This window comes from Emys orbicularis, chromosome 1 (genome assembly GCF_028017835.1).
Source record: "Emys orbicularis isolate rEmyOrb1 chromosome 1, rEmyOrb1.hap1, whole genome shotgun sequence".
NCBI lineage: Eukaryota > Metazoa > Chordata > Testudines > Emydidae > Emys > Emys orbicularis.
The window spans coordinates 88,103,703-88,128,294 of record NC_088683.1 but is presented as its reverse complement, the minus strand read 5'-3'; the positions used below and the strand labels follow the sequence as shown (position 1 = coordinate 88,128,294).

The 24,592-nt window shown below is 40.7% G+C and overlaps 1 protein-coding gene across 1 annotated transcript in view; it reads right to left on the bottom strand.

Annotated features, from left to right (window-relative positions):
- The window catches only part of CFAP54 (cilia and flagella associated protein 54), a 215,509-nt gene that overhangs the window by 53,413 nt on the left and 137,504 nt on the right, over positions 1-24,592 (bottom strand). Inside the window, exons 46-54 of the mRNA XM_065423873.1 lie at positions 21,290-21,472; positions 18,065-18,151; positions 16,139-16,261; positions 14,059-14,112; positions 9,930-10,146; positions 8,764-8,855; positions 4,856-5,025; positions 2,752-2,854; positions 1,037-1,175 (exon numbers count right to left, since the gene is read on the bottom strand). Of these exons, the coding sequence (XP_065279945.1) occupies positions 1,037-1,175; positions 2,752-2,854; positions 4,856-5,025; positions 8,764-8,855; positions 9,930-10,146; positions 14,059-14,112; positions 16,139-16,261; positions 18,065-18,151; positions 21,290-21,472 (1,168 nt within the window). The remainder of the gene's footprint in view (positions 1-1,036; positions 1,176-2,751; positions 2,855-4,855; positions 5,026-8,763; positions 8,856-9,929; positions 10,147-14,058; positions 14,113-16,138; positions 16,262-18,064; positions 18,152-21,289; positions 21,473-24,592) is intronic.

Genomic DNA, 24,592 nt, shown 5'->3' with positions numbered 1-24,592 from the left:
CAAGTAATGAAGATTCTGCAAGCCTGATGATACTCTCCAATTACACTATTGTAATTGCTCAGCTCCACTATTGTCTTCAAAATCTTCTGTCAGTTACAACTTTGAAACTCAGTTAACCTTCATAGGGGCTGCACAGGTGCAATTTAGAGCAGAGTTGGCCTGCCAGTCTATGTTAGTAGAGATGATACTCACGCCAGAAAGAGCACAGCTTCACAGCCCTTGTTGAGCTTGTAGGACTTCAAGTAGGAAAAACATCAGCTCAGTTTACAACTAAAAAAATTCAGTCTGGAATCAATGAGACACAATAAATGTTCCTGTTTTACAGTCACCTTTCAGAGTGGAAGTAGAACACATAATTATATATAAATTATAAATACATAATTTTAACATATATTTTAATTTGTACATTTATACATAATGCAATATAGTTAACACCAGTACATAATTGTGTAACTGATGAAATATTAACTAACAATTTTATGTACAAAAAAAATTCCCTCGCAATTTTGTGCAATTAGTGGCATAAAGTATTTTTATACTGTCATGCTCAAATGCTTGGAAATAAAAGAAACTGGAACAGAACATTTCCATTTATGGGAGATATATAAAGTCAGCACAGCAGAGGAGTATTTGAGGTTTGTTCAAAATAGAGATATGTAGCAGCAATAAATTTTAAAAATTAAGTGTTCCTATTTAACTTAATTGCTTTAAAGCACATCAATTTTTTTATTACGTACTTGATTTTTCAGAAGGTAATGAGCATTAAATGAGCTTTCTTTGATTTAATGGCTTATACTTTATAAACTAGAGGGAAAGACCAAATTCAGAAATAGAATATTTTCTTGGCTGTATTGGCTGAATTCAGTATAAACAGTTGTTTACTGATAGTTCTAACATTAATGTTTTTATTATTTGTACTGTAGTAGTGATTGGGTTAAGAGGACCATTATGCTGGGCGCTATACAGACACCCAAGAACATATGGTCCCTGCCCAAAGAGCTTACAATCGAAAACACTAAAGCAAAGACAATAGTACCTTTCATATCACCAACGCCATGGAGCTGTGCTGTTAGTGCAGTCACTAATGCCATGCGACATCTCAGCCACAGACGTATGTTCATATGTTCTTGTGCTATTACATTGCAAGGCAGCTGAGTACTGTCTACATAAGAATCCTGGTCATATTTCCAAAATCAATAAAGAAGTTATTCTGTGAATAAATTACTTTAACACAAACAATGCAGAACTGTTTGTGTTAAGTTTAGGTATTTGTTAGTATAATATATATCAAAATAATACAAATATTTTAAAAATAGCATAGTTATACTTAAAAGTTTATTCAGTTTGGCTCAATCATTTTTATTACAGATGTCAATTTATGATTTATTAAGTTAAAACCTGATGAAATAATGAAATCTACAATGAAAATTAAACCGTGGCAATGTGAGAACAAATAAATATGTAATATGTGTAGAATATGTGCCGGTGATGAGCACGTGATAAATTCAAGGACCATGTGATAAAGAGCATTTGTTATACACTTTTGATCACCTCATCTGCACTCCGCCCACTACTCCACTGAGACTAATTCGAACATTTCAAATGTCGGGCACCTCAAGCAGTTGTCTTCCAAAACAAAACCTACTACAGAGAGTTCAGGTTCCCAAGCCAACCTTCTATACCACCTCCAATCCATTACAAGTAGCTTTTCTGAGACAGGGTTCTGCAGCCCAGATGTCAATAGCTTGTGCCATCAGAACACAAGAGATGAGCATGGCCAGAGTTTGTTGTTTAGCCAGTATCACAATTATGTACTTCAGCTCACATTCTGCTTTTAGTAACACCCATTCAACATAAATGGCTTGCATGTTTGCAACCAATGATGAAAATTAGCTACAAGGCTGGATTCTGACCTTAGAAATCAGTCTCCTTTAAAGATATTTTATGTTGAGAGCCTTAACAATTACTGCAGTCCATCATACATTTTAATTGTCACTGCTGGAGCTACAATATGTTGGACTGTCAAGATAATAAAAGATCTCAGTCAAAGTTCTGTCAATCCTTAGACAAGTATTGAGAATTAAACTGATCAGACACTTTACTAATTTTAGATCTCAGTGGTGATGTGTACTTCTCTGTCAGGCTCTTACAGTGAAATGCTCTCACTCAATACATTTGCTCATACAATTTACGTATAGTAAAGTCAATCACGTATTTATTATATAGCATCCAAAAGTGTGTGAAGAGGTTTGAAGTTCAAATCTATATTTTACAGTATAAAAGAAAATCCTTGATTTTTATACTATAGCACAACTACTGGGAGGAGGTTAGGTCAATACAACAAGATATTTCTCTGGTGGTCTTTTTTGTTGTTTTGCTTTGCTTTTTATGGGGTTTATAGGCAGAGGAAATGCTGATGCTAAAATGTGCAACTTGAAAAAGTATCCTAATTGCATTTATAATACTTCCACAGCATATTAACTACTATGATGGCAATTAAAAGTCAACATTTAACAACAGTAACCGTACAGAGTTATCAGATATACCAGACCTCTCTTATACTAAAACTAAAAGTAAATTTAATACCTCAGATACCACTGCTTAATAGCTGTAGATAAATGCATTAGTGGTGATCACCGCAAGAGCATTTCTAAAAGAGGTTCAGCAGTGTGCTTAATTTGACATTTTGATGCAAGACTTTACATATAAGCAAACAATAATTTAAAAAGTAGAATCTGTATCAATACATACTCGACGCTCTGTTTGCTGTATATTTAGCTGAATATGTGGAACATTCTTCCTGAAAATGTTTGCATCCTGAAGAAGTCGAATTGCAGAGAAAGCCAAAGCAGCACTAATAGGGAACATATTGTTAAACAACAAAAATTATGTACCATTTTGTGCTTTCTTGTAATCTTTCTGATGTCTAGACCATTTCTGATTGTGAACCAGCAGTTATAGACTAGATTTTGCTTAATTAATACCAAAAAAGTGTATCTATAGCATATATTGAATGTACAAAAACAATGAGGAGTCCGGTGGCACCTTACAGACTAACAGATTTATTTGGGCATAAGCTTCCGTGGGTAAAAAACCCACTGCTTCAGATGCAGAAGTGGGTTTTTTACCCACGAAAGCTTATGCCCAAATAAACCTGTTAGTCTTTAAGGTGCCATCGGACTCCTTGTTGTTTTTGTGGATACAGACTAACACGGCTACCTCTCTGATACCGAATTTACAGGAGATGCAATTAAATGGGAGGGAATACTGAAGAGTCCTTCTACAAAGAGAAACAACCCACTACAAAGAAACATAAGCATGTGTAACCAAGTTAGTTAAAATAAAACCGAAACTCTAAAGTTCAGTTTCACATCCCTTTCCTCAGGGTCAATTTTATAAACAAACAGCATATGCAAAAAGATTTAAAGTAAGAAAAACCTGTTAATAGAGGCTGTACCACTTTGTGCATGCTAGGAAAGGATAGGACACACCCTTCTTCCTTGGTACCCCTTTGTAACTATACTTCAGGCTTTTGCCAAGTCCCTGTGGAGAGGCTTATCTCTTTCCAAAATTGAATCAAGAGACTTCCTTTACATAGTCTCCAGTAAGCAGTCACATGGTATTTGGAAGTTGTCCCATCACCAACATACAACGTTGCTAGAGACTGACTTCCAGTAACCTTTAATATAAAGGGGCTATAACAGGCACACTGAGAAGCACATACATGCAACCCAAGGCCCAGTGCTCTATTAACCACAGTACTGTGAACACCAAGCGTTCAAAAATCATCAGTCAGCCCCCTCCCCCCCCCCCCCGACATCATGAGATTGGGTTGAAAATAATAAATGATGGCCTTTTTTTCTTTGTCTTCTGATTTCTGAGCCTGTAGGGTGCACTTGGGTCACATTTTCAAGATTTTCTTTGCAACCACAAGGGCAATAAACTTCATTTTTAAAAAACATAAAAGCTGAGATTCTTGCGCAACCTCTTGTTCTAGCAGTTAGGGCATTAGGAAAAAATATGAGTGTTGTCAACACTCTAATTAAACAGTGCTTCTTTGAAAAAGAGAGGACTTATCAGCTACACTGATAATTTATGACTGAAAAGGAATCTCCAACAATTGCAGATATAGATGGAAATCCCACATTTTGTCAAAAGAATGAAGGTATTTTCAGGACAGAAAAATGTTTGGGAAACTGATCTAGTGGGAAAATCTTTTCTAACAAAAGCTCTTGAGCCAAACATAGGGCCCATCTCCCAGAGAATGTGCTCCTTGTAACAGCTGTCTCCAACTTTCTACTGAATCAGAGTTACAAGCAACAGTGTCACACTGTAGTTACACCATATGAGTTATATGTATTTTTCCAGCCTTCCCATTTTTCACATTTCTGAAATCATATTGCTTTTCTGTGATATTGCACAGAAACATATCCTCCGAACAATGCAAAGTATTTCCAGGCTACCATAACTCAAAAGGCAAAAGCCCCAACTTCTTGGGGAGTGATAAGGTCCCAGCAATGGGTTGGCTGGGGGGCCTGGATGGAAAAAATGGGGGGAGACTTGCAGAAGCCCCCAGGTAAATATTGAAATGATCACGGAGTTACCTGCACTGTACACTTTTATCTGCCAGGTAGTTCCAGACATCTAATAATAAAGCTGCAGCCTGATTAAAATCATATCAAGTGTCTCCTGTCCTTCTTTCGGTATAGACGGAGAATTATTGTTGTTACTTCGGGTAGCTTTTAAGGTTTGAAATATATGAGTATCTTTGAAAGCTAAGAGTATTGTTGGGTTTATTTGTTTTTAATCTTACATTCAGCAAGCTGCAATGTATTCTGGTTATGATGGTATTTACCTGAAAGCAGTTTGATGTCTCTGCTGAGAAATAACTGCAAGCTGAAGCTTGGCCTCAATAACAGTCTCTAATTCTATAGCAGAACAGTGAGAAATCTTCCCGTCATATTCACTCTGTATGTTGGCTACAAGAGAGTTAAGCCTTTCTTCACTTTCTGTCAATAAAATCCCCTAAGAGAAGAACATCACAACATCATGTAATTTCAAGAAATAATACAAATAATAGAAAGTTGCTTAAAAAGTTCTCTGTTATTGTCCAGGACTTCCCATACTTTGAAATAGGCCAACATGAATACAAGGCACTATTTCTGTAAGCAAGATTATTGTTTTAATCTGGTTTTAAACTCGAAGAACAGGAAGTAGCACTGCATACTAAACTGGTAATATTGTAATTTATGACTCTAAGCACAGTACACCAGAAGATATAGTACTGTGTATCTTAATAAAATACAATTAGAAATAATTCAGCTAAACATTTTTCATTCCTATCTTTATATCATAGTTACAGTTCAGGATTCAGTAATTTTCAACTATAAATATAATAATAAAAGAGCATTTGTTCATATTGGAAGAAACCTATTATTTTCTAAATATAACCTCATTATAATTAATGAGTACAGTATATATCCTGAAAGCCCCTGAGTAGTTTGCAGGCCCTCAGGTTCACATTAAGTAAAGCTGCAGGAGACCTTGGAAAAAACAGATCAGAAAGAAATTTCACTTTAAACTAAAACTTGTCAACCTCAGGACTCTAGGAAGAGTTTAGTTAAAAGTCATAGGAACATGTCATGCCATCTGTTTTTAAGCAGAACTCCACAATGACCTCAAAAGGGTTCTCTTCTTAAAAATCCATAGTATGATAGGGCTCAAAGGAAACATCAGAAGTGTCAAACCTGTATTATGCCTCTCAAGTGTTTTGCAGTCTCTAAAAGAAGAGCACTCTTCCAACTCATTTAAAAATTATATGTGGTATGTTTTCAAGTATGGAGCAGCATAGTATTACTTTCTAGTTGCCAACTAAGCAACATAGGAATTGCCCTACTGCATCAGACCCAAAGTTCATCTGGACCATTAGTCTGTCTCTGTGTCAGAGGTAGGTGTAAGAACCCTGCAGTGAGCAAATGAGGGATAATTTGCCCTCCCACCTCTGAATGGTTAGAGATTGGGATAAACCATGATGCATGAGGCTTAATATCTAAGATAAGCAATAAACAGTTAGATAAGGTAATAAGCAATAGCCTGATTTCCAGGGTAAAGGGTCATGGGTAGAGGATGATTAATTTGCAAGGAGAGAACAGTCGACTGACACTAGAATGACTACTTTCTCTCACTATCTATTTCTTTAGCTTTTCCATTGATTTGGCTGAATTCAGACAGGCAGCATTAATGCCTGTCAAGAGCACCAGTAAGTTTATTCAAAATGTTTTAAATCTTTATTTTACTTTGTCATATCCCTGGAGCTGTAATTTCTTAAACTACACAACAAAATGAAAATGGAAGGCTTCTCTTTTAAATACCTTGTCAAAGGTTCTAGAGAATTAATGTCTATTTATCCAGTATATTATCCCATCAAAGTAACTCAGATATGTTCTACAGGGACCACCTCTAAAGGTGAATGGGTATTTCAGTTCTCATGTTCAAGTTAGTCCCAAATCGCTTTGTTGAAACCGAGGAGGCTCCTAGCTGCCAGTCCATGCCAGGGACAGATCAAGACGGGGTCCCCAGCCAATTTGGAGGCCCCCCAGGAAAAATGGGTGCCCCAGCCCCAGAAGAAGCCCCTACCGGGTCACCCCGAGTCCCAGCAGCAGCCGCAGAGGAAGAAGCCCTGAGCCTGGGCACCCTGAGACCCGGCTGCAGCCGCGGGGATGAAGCCTCGAGCCCGGGAAGCCTCAAGCCTGCTCCGAGCCCCAGCTGGAGTGGCTGTGGGGGCAGAAGCTCCAAGCCCAGGCTGCCCCAGCTGGAGCGGCTGGGGGACGGAAGTCCCGAGCCCTGGCTGCCCTGACTGCAGCTGGCAGGAGCACAAGCCCCCAACCTCGGGAGGAGCTGCCGGGGGAAGAAGCCCCTAGCTCGGCGCCCAGAGCTGTGGCATGAGCAGCGGAGGAGAGGAAGCAGTTGGCATGTCCCCCTCTAGCAGCCAGTGGGTTCTGCATGCTGCCCCTGGCCCAAGCGCTGCCCCCACAGCTCCTACTGGCCGTGAACCATGGCCAATGGGAACTGCGGGGGCGGCACCTGTGGACGGGACAGCGCACAGAGCCGCCTGGCCGCAGCTCCGCATAGGAGCCGGAGGGAGGACATGCCGCTGCTTCCAGGAACTGCTTGAGGTAAGCGCCACCCAGAGACTGCCCCCCTGCCCCTCTCCCAGGTCCCAACACTCTGCCCCAGCCCTGCTCCCCCCTCCCACGCTCCGAACCCCTCGGTCCCAGCCAGGAGCACCCTCCAACACCCCAAACCGCTCATCCCCAGCCCAACCCCAGAGTCTGCACCCCCAGCCAGAGCCCTCACACACATCCTGCACCCACATCCCCTGCCCCAGCCCAGAGCCCCCTCTAACACTCCGAACCCCTCAGCCCCCTCCTACACCCCAAATACCTCATCCTTGTCCCCACGAGAGCCCACACCCCCAGCCGGACCCCTCACTCCCCCCAACTGCCTGCCCCAGCCCAGAGTCCCCTCCCGCATCCTGAACCCCTCATTTCTGGTGCCACCCCGGAACCTGCACCCCCAGCCCAGAGCCCGTACCTCCTCCCACACCCCAACCCCCCTGCCTCAGCCTGGAGCCCCTCCCATACTCCAAACCCCTCACTCCCAGCCTGGAGCACCCTCCTACCCCCCAAGCCCCTCATCCCCAGCCCCACCTCAGAGTCTGCACCCCCTGCCAGAGCTGTCACCCCCCGTCACGCCCCAACCCCCTGCCTCAGCCCGGAGCCCACTCCCATACTCCAAACTCCACGGATTTACCCCCCCAGCCCAGAGCCTCCTCCTGCACCCCAAACCTCTCATCCCGGGCCCCACCCTAGAGCCTGCACCTGCAGCCGGAGCCCTCACCACCTCCTACACCCAAGCCCCCTGAGCCAGCCTGGTGAAAATGAGCATGTGAGTGAGGGTGAGAGCGAGCGAGCGACAGGGGGATGGAGTGAGCAGGGGCGGGGCCTTGGAGAAGGGGTGGGGCATGGCCTTGGAGGAGGGGTGGGGCAGGGGCGGGGCCTTGGAGAAGGGATGGGGCATGGCCTTGGCCTTGGAGGAGGGGTGGGGCAGGGGTGGGGCAAGGGTGTTCGGTTTTGTATGAGTAGAACATTGGCAACCCTAGTGGGGGCAGAAGCCCAGAGCCCAGGCTGCCCCAGCTGTAGCCACGGGAAGGGAAATCCCCCAGCCCGGCAAGAGCCACTGCAGGAGGAAGCCCCAAGCTTGGTGCCTGGTGCTGAGGTGGAAGCTGCCAGGAGTGTGGGGTGTGGAACGGAAACCTGGAGCCCAGCTCCTGGGCTGCTGCTGCGTAGAAGTGAGGGTGTACCACCCTCATTTCTGCGCTGCCTCTGTAGGTGGGTCTGATCTCCGCACCAACAGCGGCCGTGCAGAGAAGGACAATTCCTGTCCCTCCCCAGCGCGGCCGGAATAGCAGCGAGGAGCCGTGGGCTCCCAGCAGCAGGAGAGATCAGCTTTCATGGGGGAGTGCTGATTTCACGGTCCATGACATGTTTTTCAAGACCATGAAATTGGTAGGACCCTACCTATCGCCACTAAGTGCTTGGGTCACATTAGACCCAGTGACCTAGAAAGTAGAGACTCTTTAACTCATTTCCAGTTCCCTACATCATCTAGTCCCCACAGTATAATTTCTGCTACATAGGAAATATATCATTTGATGAACAGTGAACTGTTTCCTAAGTTTCGTTTCCTAAACAACAAAATTACCTTTAGCATAGCCATATTTAATTCGTCTTTACATCTGACCAGTTGCACAATAATGCTGCTTTGTTCCTGGTGTCTTGTAACTTCTGCATTAACTGGCAAATAAAATTTGTAAAAGCAAAGGATAGCAGTTAAATTCCAAGAAAGACTTCAAGTTACAAAGGAGCAGAGTTGACCAAATAATTCCCAATAATTTGAAGAATATATCTTATTTTTCTATTCACTGAATATTCATGAGAAAATCATGATTTTTCTCAAACATATTTCTTATTTACATTTGTTCTACCATCCTGCCAAACTTTTTACACTTCACACATCTCAGTTGCCGCTACAGGGCTCTCCGTTTAGCGATTGGGGGATGGGGGGGGAGGGAAAATGTGGAAAAGCCTCCAATCCCACCAGAGCTAGCCCCATGAGGAAAAGGACTGAGCCTGCAGCTGCCAATGAGGAGGAATAGAGCAATTAAGCATAGTTTATATATAACAAACTAAATCCAACAACCCTTGGAACAAACAAACACATATATTTCTCCTCATTCTGACCATTTTGTTTGTTCCCGTATCTACTTCTCTGTCTTCAATTTTTTTACACTGTAAGATCTTTGGGACGTGGACTATCTCTTATGTTTGGAGAAGGCCCCAACATATCCTGGGAGGTTCCACAATATATATAATTAATAGTAATAAGTGAAGCATTCTGACTATAAAGGGAAAATGAGTAAGTGACCACAACGTGATCTGAAGAGCATCTTCTGGTGGGTAATTTACTACAAAGAAAATCAAAGAAAGCCAGTCATTCATCTCCCAAGATGAAAAAATGGATACTCATTTGGAAGAAAGTGATCAGGAAATGTTAAAACAGTACAAAGCCCAAAAAGCCATAGAATCCACCAACAATAATGTATCTATAAAAACAAGTAAGAATGAAAGGCAACTCTAAATAAAATTTAAATATGAAATTTTAACAATAAAAAATTGAAAACTTATATGTTCAAACTTTCTAAAATAAAAAATAAATATTTACATTTTCAACAAGACATAATATGAATATTCTTTAAAATGCATCAGTATAATGTGTACACAAATGTTAAAAATGATAAAATTATACATGAAACAAGCTGGAGAAAAAATCAGATGATGATCAGACTTTTCCACGACAATTATAATTACTTTTTATGCTTGACTCCATGATTCTGCTTGGCTTTTTTAAGCTAGTGTTATCCATAGAATAGATCGTTTTCATCACTTTTTCAGGAATACTATTTATTGTTGCCGAAAGACAAATGATTAAATGCATTTTGGCCAAAGTTAATTTATTCATGATTTGTTGATCACACATTGAAACCACAGCTGGAGGTAGACTCCAATTAAATACGTCTTCTAGTACCTACAAGCAAAGTTAATAATTCGAATTAATATGCAACTACATGCTAAACACCATATTTGAATTCAACAACAGAAATGTGTACTCCACTTCTATTAATGACATTCATGAAAATACAAGTAGATATGACTCATACTAGATAATATAATATTTGTCACCATGGAGGAATTGGTGTTCCCTAACATGTCTTTCTGCCAAGTGATTGCATATGTCAGGGCCTGGCAGGTAAGTTTTCCCGCTGAAGGAGAAAGTCAGTGACAGACAGTCTGGATACTTTCTTAATTTGTTTCATTTACAAAGTATATACCTGTCCTTGAACAGAAGTAGTCACAAATAGTATACAGGTAAACCTCTATATCAGTAATCTCAGCCAAAATCCCAACTCTGCTCCAAGACTTGATTCTTGTTAGAGAGATTAAGGCAGGGAGCAAACTCACATTATTTGCAACCCCCCAGCAAAAAAAACCCTGCATCACAAAACTAACAATACTGTGTAATTGCTACACAACTTTGTATTTTCCACTCTACTCTCTGTAAATGCTTCCTTAATTATTACTAATAATAATTATAACTTTTTAGCACTTCATAAATTTCATATCAGACCTCTGAAGAGAGAAGTAAGTACTATTATCACAATTTTTTAGACAGGAAACCTGACACATACAGATGTGACTTGACCAAAGCAGAAGGATGCCCATAAAATCATTGAGGCTCCATCTTAGAACTGAGTTAATCAGTTCTGATATTTATCTCTCTTGGTACTAAAACTGAACACTGTTTTCATAGTATCCAAAAGAATGTATAACACTGTATGTAACAGCACCATCTGGTGACCCTTGCCATAACAATGTAATCAGCACTTCTGTATAATACATTAATTTTGAATATCATCAGAAGATTTTCCAGACCAGGGTGTGAATACATGGTTTCACTGATGTCAATGGCGAAACTCCACTTACTTTACTGGGCCTAGGATTTCACCCAGGCTGTTGAGAAAGGAAAACATGAAAATATATTTCTGGTACTTAGATAGCCCTCCATCAGACAATCCCAATATGCTTTAGAAATATCCTTTAATCATTCTTCAAGAAGATTGACTTTTAATATCCTCATTTTAGATGGGTAAACTTAGAAACAGGAAGGATAAATGGTTCCCCAAGATCACACAGAAACCAAAGGCAAGACCCGACTATAGAAACCAAAAATATTGGCTCAGTGCTCTAACCAGTAGACCAAGATGGGACATGTACTTTCAAACCATTACTCAGACAAAAGTCTGAATAAATTGAGTTAACAAAAGACGCCGTCAATTAAAAAATCTCGCTTCTGTCTACTAACCTACTGTTGTTACAAGTGACACGTAAACTTACTGTAAATTAAAGTTTGCTTATTTACATAGTGCATCGACAGAACTTTGTGTAGAGTCAGTTTCACTGTTTCTCCTGCATATTCAACTGGCTGTTTCCCCCTGGATCTTGTACACAGCACTAGGGAGAAAAAATGTTAAAACCCTGGAAACTAAAAGATAAGTAAATAGTTACCATGCAACTTTCACTAAAATTAGGAATGGGTAATTCATTATGTAGACTATGGATTCTGTGTCCTCCCATCTTTTTCTAAATATAGATTTCAGATATCCACCCTGCCATTAGAAAAACATATAAGACAGCACTGAAAGGAATAACAAAGCTAGAAGAGGTTCTGAATATAGTACCATGAAGTATAAATAGCAGAACTAACTAAATCAAATCTTAAAATAGAGCCACAGTGATCCTGTGGAGATTCTCCTGCTTTGGACATGTCAAATCTCTGTCAGTTTTCTCACTTGATAAACTGGCAATAATAATACTAACTGTGATGTTATATGATTAAAATATGACCATGTATATTATTGTTGCTACCACTGCAATCACAACAAATCTTGTGCAAAGTATGTCATGTAAGGTGTCAATGGAAAAGTTATGATTTGTTGAATATGATTATCCTGTGTGTATGTGTTGCAGGGTGGTTACCCCGCTCCTGCCCCGAAGGGCTTAAAACAGCCCTGGGAGAGGGCTGTGGCAGGGGAAAGGCTGGGCTGATTGAGAAAGCAGCCACAACTGCAGCCAGCTGAATCAGGGCCCAGCTGGCCCTTATAAGAGGGCAGTGGGCCAGAAGCAGAGACAGTCTCTCTCTAGCTGTTAAGAGGGATGGGCCTGGCTGCTGGGAGCTGAACAGAGTGCCTAGAGTGGAGCAGGGCTGGGGGAAGGCCAGAGGAGCTGGGGAGCTCTGGCCTGGAAGGGAGGGGCATGGGGGCCAGTGGCAGGCAAGACATCAGCCGGCCTGCAGAGAGCGCTCCGAGCTGGAAAAGAGCTAATTCCCTGGACAACCAGCAGGAGGCTCTGTGCCGGTGAGTTGTCGTCCCGTTACAGTATGCATGTATCATGCATGTATTCATGAAGTTATGAATATTGACTATGTACCTGTATTTCAAAAGTGTTTGCTCCTGGGTAACACCCACCAGGTGGTTTACATCCAATCTAGCCAGAACATTGTGAATGGAGTATTCAAGTTGATAGCCCATCAACAAACACAGTGGGCCATGGAAGAAGCTTATCCCCCACCTGATGGACTTTCCTGTGGATGTCAAGTATCAGAGGGGTAGCCGTGTTAGTCTGGATCTGTAAAAAGCAACAGAGAGTCTTGTGGCATCTTTAAGACTAACAGATGTATTGGAGCATAAGCTTTCGTGGGTGAATACCCACATGCGTCTGACAAAGTGGGTATTCACCCACGAAAGCTTATGCTCCAATACATCTGTTAGTCTTAAAGGTGCCACAAGACTCTCTGTTGTTTTTTCCTGTGGATGTTCCAGTCAGAATATGGGTAATGGCCCCTGCTATGACTCATCGAAGTATGCAAGGGCATGTGACCAGCTCATGTGACGCTGGACTACATATTGTGGCTGTACTTTTCCACTAACTGTGCTGAGGGCTTTGTTTGGGACAATGAAGTTCCCAACATATGGCAGAAAGTATAAAAGGCCCAGGAAACATCTCCATTTGGCCTCTTTCCTGCTCTGATCTCTGGACTATGAACTTATATTAATGGGAGTATTCTAATCAAAGGACTGAGGACCTTCTAATCATTTGGAAGCAACCAGAGACTTAACAAGCCAGCAGTTTTTTTCATCACTGCTTCAAGCCTGATCCAAGAACTTTGTAATTATTGTATGTATTTGATTCCTTTAACCAATTTTAACTCTCTCTTCTTTTCTCTTATAAATAAACCTTTAGATATTAGATACTAAAGGAATGGCAACAGCATGATTCTAGGGTAAGATCTAAGTTATATATTGACCTGGGCGTGTGGCTGGTCCTTTGGAATCAGAAGAGCCCTTTGGTTGATGAAATTGGTTTTAAATAACCACTCATCATTAAGTCTAGTGCATGGGAGTTGAAACAAGGACTGCAATACCTAAGGAGACTGCATTTCTGACTTCTTGTTAGCCAGTGTAGTAAGACAGAAATTTACTTTTGTTGCTTGTTTGGAATTTCTCATGGAAGAATAACCACCAGTTTTGCAGTGTGTCTGCCCTATTTCTTAGCATTTGTCCTGAATCTGGTATTTTGTTATGACCCACTGAGGCACAGTGACACTAACCTCTATTCAAAGATGCCTGTTGTGAAATTTAATGTTTATGAAGTGCTAAAGAGTGTTATTAACATAAAATAAATAAATAAATAATAATAATAATAATAAAAGAAAACCTTTACAGAGGCATATAATGGACAATACAAAGTTGTATAGAAAGCACAGAAATAGGTATATTCTCCAGGTCACATAATTCCTATTGACTCTAACAGGTACTATGCAGGTGAATAGTCATGCTCTGCACTAATATTTTAGTTCTATGAGACAAAGTTGTTTTCTTACCTGTAAGTTTGCATTCGTCAGGAGGGGTTTTGATGAGTCGAATTTCTGAAAAGACTGTAATTAAAATGTAACAATGAATGATGAATGAGTTGCTGATGATCTTACAAGGAACTTGGGGGAAACCAATGTAATGGTACAGTGTCACATGCTATATTGTCATGTAAGCCTCAGTTCAGAAACGGATTTAAGCATGTGTTCAAATGCAATTGACTTCAGTGTGGCTGAGCACATGTTTAAGTGCTGCTCTGAATAATGAAGATTCCCAGAGGGCCAAAGAAAATATCACTAATGGTACTGGTGTCCTCTAAGGTCCAAACGAGTGGGGGTGCAATATGCTCTCTCTCTTTAGGAAACAACACTGGTATCTTACTCTTGTAAGACTTTCAGCTTCTTAACCCATTAAGTGTCTTCCTATGGCATTTGTTTGAAAGAAATGTTGGCAATTTTAAATAAGATCATCTTTCTGCGTGAACACTTTTCATTTAAGTAATGTTTCATATGAAACCTAAGATTACTACACAATAAAATGGGGAAAGGAAGATTTTTTTCTCCTTTTTTTTTTTTTTTTAGATTATTTGTGTTTTTGACATTTTGTATATTTTCAGCTACTTTGTAATCGGTTTTACTTAGCCCCAATTCTGGTCTCAACAACACTGGTGGCATAGGCGCCGACTTCTGCTCCCGCCTGTGGGTGCTCAACCCCCCCCCCAACTCCACCCCTGCCCCGGCCCCATTCCAACCCCTTCCCCAAAGGCCCCACCCTAACTCCGCCCCCTCCCTACCCCTATTCCGACTCCTTCCCCAAATCCCCGCCCTGGCCCCGCCTCTTCCCCACATCCTCCCCTGAGCACGCCACATTCCCACTCCTCCCCCGCCCTCCAAGCACGGTGGGAAGCACTGGGAGGTAGGTGGAGGAGCGGGGGACACGGCGTGCTCAGGGAAGGAGGCAGAGGAGGAGGTGGGGCGTAGGAGCTTGCCACTAATTTTTCCCTGTGGGTGCTCCCAGCCCCGGAGCACCCACGGAGTCGGCACCTATGACTGGTGGAATGGAAATCAGAATCTAGCCTTTTGTGCATTTGATGTCACTGCCTCTGTAGTCAGTTTCACTGTTTCCCCACAGTCAGTCATTTTCCCCTGTTGCCTGTGTTAGCTTCTCACACAAACAGAGGAATAAAAACATTTTCAAAAAGAGCATGTAATTGTAATGCTACAAAATTTTCGAGGAACTTGGGGGCATATTTGGTATGTAAAACTAATTTGTACTCATCTTTCCAGACTGACTGGATTCCAAAATGACAGTGGCCCCTTTAAAAGGGCTACAAGCTTCTCCGATAGTGAAATGCTAAAAATGGTAACCAAATATTAAAAGGAAGAGAGGAAAATAATGTTAACTGAAGGTAATTAAAGAACTCAGGAAGTGAAAAGATATGATTTGTAACTCGTTAGTTTATTTTTTAATCTAGCCTGGGTGATTCTAATCCTCAAATGACAAACAACAGAACTAATCAGGCTATCAGACCTTTGTTTTGGACACCAAAGTACACACACACACACACACACACACACACACTCTTTACATGAAATTACATGCAAGGAATGTTAAAGTTGCAAAATAAAATGTTTCAAGATCAGGAGATACCCAAGTACATATATCCTGAACTCTGTCCCTTTGTGCATATGCATTATAAGAAAGGATGAAATCCTGGCATCACTGAAGTCAATGGGAATTTTGCCATAGACTGAAATAAGGCTAGGATTTCACCTATAGCCTTAAACTACATGGTCACATACTCTTTTTATTTTTTTCTGCAAGACGCCTGCCTTACTCATTGTATAGGCTGGATGACACACAGTGAACAAGAAAGGTATTCAAAATTTTTTTTTGTCTTCGCTGTTCAATGTATGGTTTTCTCCCCCATTCAGTGCATGTCACCTAAACTGCTTATTGCATGATGCTGGAGTACTCGTAATTTCAGGAACTAGTAATGGCTCTACTGCTTGTAAAGGTTTTGGATCTTTATAATTCTATGAAGGAGAACCAAGTAAGGGTATAAATATAATCCAAGCATGCATATTTTACCATCATTTTCCCAATAAGTCTGTAGCCTGCAGGTACTTTCCAGGGAATTTTTTCGCCACGATTGAGCAGACACAGTTCACAGAAAGCCTCCGCAAAAAATCCTAAATCTGTAAGTACTTTAATCTTTAAAGAAATAAGAAACTGAGATTTAGTTTTAGTGCCTTTTCTTAGTCATTCCATTTCCTTACAATACATTATATTAAAAGGGAAATCGTCAATTTTGACCCAAAGTTTGACCATTTAAAATGGACACAATTTAATGGAGAATGTTCTCTGCTAGACAGCTATCCTATATATCTTGTACTGAATAAATGAACCCAAAAGCTGAAGATCTCATGTAACAACAATAAAATAAACAAACTTTCTCCAAAACTGAAAAAAAAATTCAATTAGGGTTCAGATTTGGTTAGAACTTTATAGTTATAGTTCAAGTCAATGAACTATATTTTATCCAAATCAATGTACTCACCCCTCTCCACAATCCTCATAATTTCCTTGAGTTATCCAAACTCTATAATAGAACACTTTCACTTACAAGTTATGCTATTTTTAAAAATGCTCTCACACTAAGATTTAAAGAACTTTAGCAGGAGTACAAATGAAGTGACAAACCTATTCCAAAAGTTATGACAATGTTCTTGATGACATTACTGGTGTTGACAGTGAGTAAGGAAGTGAATAAGGACAGCCACATTCACGTACACTCCATATTTAAAAAAAAATTAAAGAGCAGGAGACATCTTGACTCCAGTGCTGCGCGTTGGGGCTCGGCAGAGGTCCGCTGAGGGACGGTGCTGGAGGAGCCCGGTGCCTCATAAGTAATCTCTCTGGATGAGTGGAGCACTGAGGGTAAAGACCTCGCTAGGGAAGCTCTCTTTTTGGGAGAGTCTCTTGTTGGAGAGGTCGAGGCTCGCTTCCTGATAGTTTTGGAAGTCGGAGCCTTATCATTGCTTAGGGATCTCGGTTTATGAAACTCCCTGGAGGACGTCTCTTGTGGAAGTTGGAAGGATTTCTCCATCAGAAGCATTTTCAAACCAAGATCCCTATCGCGACTTGCTCTTGACTTCAAGTTGCTGCAGTGTATGCATTTCTGGGAGATATGAGTTTCTCCCAGACAGCGGATGTAGGATGTGTGGCCGTCAGAGACCGGCATTGGTTCACGGCAGGAGTCACACTTTTAAACCCCGTTGAGCCCTCCCCCCCCCCCCGATAGATGAGGGTGGGAGTTAATTGATGTGGTAAACCATAGAGCTATTTGTAAATGGAGAACTAAGTAAAGAAATTATTTTTGTTGAAGAAAATCCTCTAAGAGGAACTAACAAAACTATGTAACTAAGTATAGACTAATAAGTTCCTATGTAACTTTTTTTTTTCTCCAGAAAGTATCAAGGAGAGCTCCGTCTGCAGCCGAGGACGGTTGAGAAGGAACTGAGGGGACGGTCGGGGGTCTGCGCGCTACAGGAGACACCAATGGCTGCACAAGACAGCTCCTGTGCGCGCCCTTCCCCTGACCGAGTACTGCTGCGAAAAATCTCTGATCTCCGGCGCAGGGACGCACCAACACCTAGAGTGGAGCACACACCGGGACACCACTCGAAGAACAATCAATGTTTGCCAAAGAAAACGGCCAGACTCAGAGGGAATATGTTATGTTCATATTTTTGACTATTGTAGGAGTCTTGATTAGTAAAGACAATAATAAAAAATAATAGTGATTTCAATCACAAAGGACTCTCATTCCATCAAGATGCTCATCGAGAGAAGAAATATTGAACAAGAACTCAAGTATAAAGTATATCTTTTACAGTTCATGGCACAATGTTATATACCAAGCAACAGTAAATCAATTACATTTAGTAATAAAGTTAAATGAAAAGTTTATTCAAAAATGTAATATGTTGTAGGAGCTAGAAAGTTTTACATTACCTTGAGGATTCTTCCTTCAATACATTTAACCGGGTCCCGACAAATTTCAGAAACAAAGTATTGGTACAATGTAAACAGTGGCAAAACCTGCAGAAAAAAATGTTAGGCGGTCTAGACATAAAAGCCAGAAAGTCTGCCAATACAAAAATACAGTACTGCAAAGACTGTACATTAAAGAAAACACATGAAAGTAGCCTAATTTATAGTGCTGGTACTTCCATTGCCATCCTGGCTTGATATCTTCTTCAGAACTGCTTCTCTTGTGTTCTATGAAGAATGGATACTTGACAAAATTCTGTAAATGGCTAAAGCCAATCCTACTATTCTTAAGAGCACTGTCTTCCATCTGATCAATACAACAGAATTTAAAGTTTCCTCAAAATTGTCCTCTTAGCTCAGGGGTGTTTGATGTACCATAAGAGAGTACATCTACTTGAAAGAATTTAGTACACAGGGTTGCTCAAAGAGTCTGCACTCTGATGCCAAAAGTTTTCTAAAACAATCACTAAAAGGATAAAACGATACCGATGACATTATAAAATAGTAAATACCTAGTCAAATATAATAATTTTCTAATTTAAACTATTTAGATTAGAATACAAATTGAATCCTGACAAGGCTCAGTTGAGTTGGACCTGCTTATCCAACAGTGAATGTGTCTCTTGATCTAAATTATTTTTATTAGACAAAGTTAATAAAAGGTAAATGCTTGATCCTATAATCTTTACTTATGTGATTAATATTTAACTATCCACACAGTCCCATTAATTTCAATTCAACTGCTGATCTAAGGGTAACTCACACAAAAAAGTATAATGTACTAGGACCCAGTCCTGCAATAATAAATAAACGTTGTTCACTATTTACAGATTAAAATATACTCAGGTTAAAAATCATATTTGGATTAACATTGAAAGAACTTTTGTAATCTGCTTTACTGTTAACCACTTATACTGTTCTTTCTTTTTAATTTTCTTTCAGTGTGGACAATGAAAACAAGCTAGGCAGTGTTACTTTGGCTTATAGTTATTTTCTTGTCAATGTCACTTTACGGTTCTCATGAACTAGTTTAATAGTGCTGTGTCTGTATTACAAAGTCCTCAAGGGAATCTTAGTTTGTTCTTGAAATGTTTTCTCTACAAATTTAAAATATTTCTGAAAAAAATATATTCTGTAAAATATTATTTTATCGAACCAAAATCTGGAGCCAAATTTGACCTCACTTTAAGTGTGCTTTAATGGTGTCCATTGTCCAAAACAGTCCCACAACTGATTATACTGTACAATATGGTGGAAATGTAGCTCTTGCCCTGCTGGTACTGCTATTGCAGTGCCTCTGATCTATGGCCGACTAGCTACTCTACCTGATACAGGAGCAATGTGTCTATAGATGTGCATAAAGAGGTGTGTGAAGTACTTCTTCAACTAGCAATCTGCTCTCTAAGATTGATAAGCAGGTGAGAGTGTGTTTCATTAAAGTAGGAGAGAAAGAAGCAATCTGTATAGAATAAAATTAACCTGGAGGCTAGGAGGGGACAGAATTAAAGTGGAAAATGGGAAGGAACTTGGTGGAGGGCAGGGGTACAGACCAGAGCCTTGCAGCAGGACCTGCTGTCATAATAGCAGAAGAAGGTAAAATGTACTTTGTTGCGGATGCGATTGGGTGGGCAAAAAAAAGAGACTGTGGCAAAGTAAAGCAAGTTTTTCTTTTTTTTTTAAAATAAAGGTTTCAATACTTAAGCGAGGGACAGAAAGAAATTTGCTGTCTATTATAACAGGAGTTAAAGTATTTCTTACATAGTTTAAACAAGATTTGTTTTATTCTTTTAGTGATAAAATTGTATCTGAATTCCATTTGTATATATATTAAGCAACTTAGGGTATTGCAGGGTGAGACAGAAGCAGAATTAAAGAAACAGTCCCGTGCAGGGCTCTAGTAAAGATAATCAATAAGGGAGGGAAGTAGTGAAGACAGATCTTTAAGAGAAGGAAGAGAAAATGAGAGTGGGGAAAACAAAACTAAAGTAACTTACTTACTGAATCTATAATTAAAGTTCTCTAATGTGCTTTGAATATATTGCATTTACACTCACTCTTGGAGTACAGCGGCTTTTGAAATCACATATATTATGTGTTTTCCTCCAAAGTGCTTAGGAACAGTAGACACACAATGCAATTTTGGCTTCCTGTCATGTACAAGTGCCCTATCTATGCTAACAAATTGTAATCCACTGACAACCTGGACACACCGTGAGTGGTAGAAAAGCCAGCAGCTGCATCTACTTAGGAGGACACAGCATAAGCACAGTGGTTGTTTAGCTCTGCAGCCAATTCCATTTGTAAACTGGATAAAATCCTAGTTTATCTCTGCATCTGGCTTCATGTGAAAAGCACTTCTATGCCTGAGCTTAGCTCTAATCATTGACTAGTACTGACACTTTCAAGGAGGGAGGAAATAAATGAGAGAGAGAGAAAGGGAGAGACCATTACAATATTCCATCAACACTTCTTTTAACATCATGGCATGAAATAATACATCAGTATCGCTGACCTTACACACCCAAAATGTGTACAGACCTTAATGTATAGACCTTAAGGCAGTCATTCTCAAACTTATTTGATCATGCCCCCCTTCTTTGTGTCTGTAGTAGTTTATGCGCTCCCGGCCCCAGGCACCCAGACAGCAGCCGTCACTCTCTGGCCACACAACTCTGAAGGCAAAGCAGAGAGCGGTGGCTGCTGCCCAGGTGCCCACCTCTGAAGGCAGCACCACCGCCAGCAGCATAGCAGAAATATGATGGGTGGCAAGGTATGGTATTGCCACCCTTACTTCTCTGCTGCTGCTGGTGGTGGCGCTGCCTTCAGAGCTGGGCGCTCGGCCAGCAGCCGCCACTCTCCAGCTGCTCAATGTCTGCAGAAAGTTTTTTTCCCCCTAAAGCTTCTCACCGCCCGTCCCCCCAAATACATTCCATGATGCCCCCAGGGGCACCCTCCTTCCCGGGGCATACACACACCCCGGTTTGAGAATCTCTGCCCTAAGGGATTAAAAAATGCAGAACTCTGTTCCATGACCCTGTTGCAACAGGCCCCAGACCAACAGCCGACAAAGATAACAAGGGCTCTCTCCAAAACATGCAAGGTACCCACAACAGATTAAGCATAACAATTTTCTATTAAATATGATGACTTACAATTCATTCATATATGTTTTTGAATAGTACTTACTATTAGATTTTGCTTTGCACAATGCAATTCAAATATAAGAAAACTCAGACTTGCAACTACAGTGGAGACATCAGCTCTGTAGCGATCAGAGAACAAATCAATGCCAGGAATAAGTTTGTGTATTTCATATTGTGCAAAGTCACAATCAGCTGTGGGATGTGGAACAGAGACTTTAAACAATGTCTGAAAATAATAAAAATGACATATTTGTAAGTATATATGCAGCTGTGAAGCATAAAAAAGGACGAACAATTCCCAAAACTCAAAATGAAATTCAGTCAACTTCTATATTTCACCTGGCTCCAAATGAAACCATGCAAAATTGTAGAGGAATGATTAATGTTTTCATGTCTGAACCTTGATAGAGTAAGGGATCCGGCTGTAGATGGATAGAAGAGAGTATCAGATGACACTGAGCAAAGCACAGAAGCAGATCTAGGTCCAGAAAAGCCACAAAGAATGTCTGTTTGTCTGGACAAGTAAATTATATTCAAGGTAAATTAAATTCAAAATTACTGCTAATTTGCTTTCAGTGGCTTTTTCTGTGTTCTTCTTGTCTCATCACTTGCTCTGACAGGCAGGATGACTATCATCATCATCATCATCATCATCCAGTATTTTCCTGCTCTCTAATTCTCTCCTCTCCTCCTTCAGAATTTTCTGGGAACCTATGCAGTCCCTGAGCAGATTTATAACAACCAGTTGCGTGGCAAAGGGAAAGATGCTAGTAGTCTTAGTTATTTGTTGACTCAGGACTGGGAGGGAAGTCTGCAATAAACAGACAAAAACAAACACACACACACACACACACACACACACACACCCCACACACATCCATCCCAATAAACAAAATTACCACAAAAGAAGCCTCAGCAAATATTCCACTTCCTGCTAAGAAACATTCCTAATGGGGTTTAGGGCTCAGCTCTCCAAGTCAGAGCACATCCAAACAAGACTTTAGAAAGAGTGGAAGAAGTATAATAGTAAATTTCCAGAGAGCCTCTTGAAAATGTGTCGGGTAACCCCTGGGAGAAGAGGGTAATGCCTTCTGATAGCATACAGGAAGGAATTAATGACTCATTCAAGCACTTCAGGAGCCAGGGAAAACAAGGAGGAAGGGCTTGTTGAGATTCCTTACCTCATGGAAGTCTTAAAACATCTCTTTATGGAGAGTATCTTTCCCCACAGGAAGGCTTCTCTCTCTTTTGCACAAGCTTAGCAGGCTGGTTTGGTCTTTCACAGCCTGTGACTCCACCAACTTCCTGCTGCTCCTGGAAGAGTCACTACCACCTTTAGGCAAGCTGAGGGGCAGGTTTTGTCTGTCACAGCTCAGGACACTGCTTCAGCCACCTCCTTGTTTCACTGAGGTAGGTGAGATTTCTCTCATTGAGAGCAGAAATAACAATAGCAGTCCCAAGGTAAAAATGCTACTGTAAGAGGCAGAACCAATGGGAGGTTTTTTCCCTTTTTTCTATTTTAGTCTTCTCTGGTCAAGAGAGAAATGGCGGTTATTTGAAGACATGAACCTTGACCTCCTGTGCCTGCTGAGTGAGGGGGGAGTCAAAGTGAAAAAGCTGAGGAGAGAGCCCTAGGGAGTGGGAACATCCTGGATAGTGATGGCCATCATCCTGCCTGCCAGCATCTTTGCTATCCAAGAGCAAGCCACAGAATAGTACTGTTTATGACACATGGACAGTAAGTTAAATAGGGAAAATGTGTTTTCTTTGAGTTGTTTACTAAAGTTGATCCATCTTAAATGGATTTTAAGGGGCAAAATTTGTAGAAGGGCGAGTATTGTACAAGATAGAAATGTTGCCTCTGAAATTGAAAATTCCTCCTATACAGAGTCTATGACATCACAATTAGCACTCATGGCCTAGAGACTTGCCATGTCTACACTACCACTTACGTCGGCAAAAACTATGTCGCTCAGGGATGTGAAAAAACACACTCTTGAGCGACATGCGTTTCACCGGCACAAGTGGTAAGTGTGCACAGCGCTATGTTGGTGGGAAAGCCTCTCCAGCCAACATAGCCACTGCCACTCATGGAGGTGGTTCTATTATGTCGATGGGAGAGCTCTTTCCCATTGGCATAGAACATCTACATGAGTGATCTTCAGTGGCGCAGCTGCATCAGTACAGCTGTGCCACTGTAAGCGCACTAGTGCAGACATGGCCTTACTGTTTATAGATTCATGCAGCAATGTGAAACACAAAATAGGTAGCATAAACCTGGGACAGTAACTAGATTAAAGACTATACCAGAAAGAGGAAACCATGTTATAAAACAACCTTCCAAACCAAACAATAAGTTACGGGACTTTAGCCTTGTCAGGTACCATGACAGTGGACTGATCACATTTTGCAGCACACTCTTCCACCAAGCTACAGCCATCTGAATGAACTAGGGCAGGTCCTACTCCAGTCATGCACAAGTATTTCCAATAGGATAATACTGTGATGATCTGGCTAATACTATTGCTCTCTGATGCATGGATTCAACAATTTTCAGCATTGTATCACAGGCGCTATAGCGCTAATAGATAATGGAAATTCTCCTTTTGCTCAAGTGTTAGGATTTGGTTTCTATTCTTGGTGAAGTTAACAGGGCTTCAGTCTGAATGGGTTCTATCCTCATGGATCAGGCTGCAGAATAAGGATCCTAGGATGATGCACGTGATTAAAATAATTCTACAAATTTTCTAGTCTCAATTTTTTTGGATGAAGCTGATTAAGTTCCTGATTTGCATTGGTATCTATTAGCATAGACCCCTGTGCCTATGAGAAGTCCAGTTGACAGGATATTTGTGATCCCTCTTTCAGGATCCCTGTTTTTAGAAATGCCTCAAATCTCCATTCCCAGAGTATATAGAAACATCTTTACTCCTGGCTTTGTTTCCAAAAGGTTGCATTCTTAATTTAAGGATCTTACTTTCTTTGTAAGTGAATTTTTTATTCATTTGAATGCACTGCCATACCTTTTAGAAGAAACTTCTAACACAGTTGAAATTTTAGCATGAATAGTCAATATTTTGCATTACCAGAAGAAACATTCTGCAGTGAATTTTTTTAAAGTTTCTATACTCCCAGTTACCTAGTTAAAAATGTATGACAATCTATGAAGACTCTGTAGTGATCTGTGACAGGAAGCACCCTGCTGATATTGATGGTACCTACTTCAAGAGGAAAAAAGATCTATTTGACTGGCAAATGTTTTAGCCATCTTCACATTTCAATATTTTATTTCTTCTCTGGGAGACTAACTTCTTATTGAAATGATAATTTTTGAGACTAAAATACA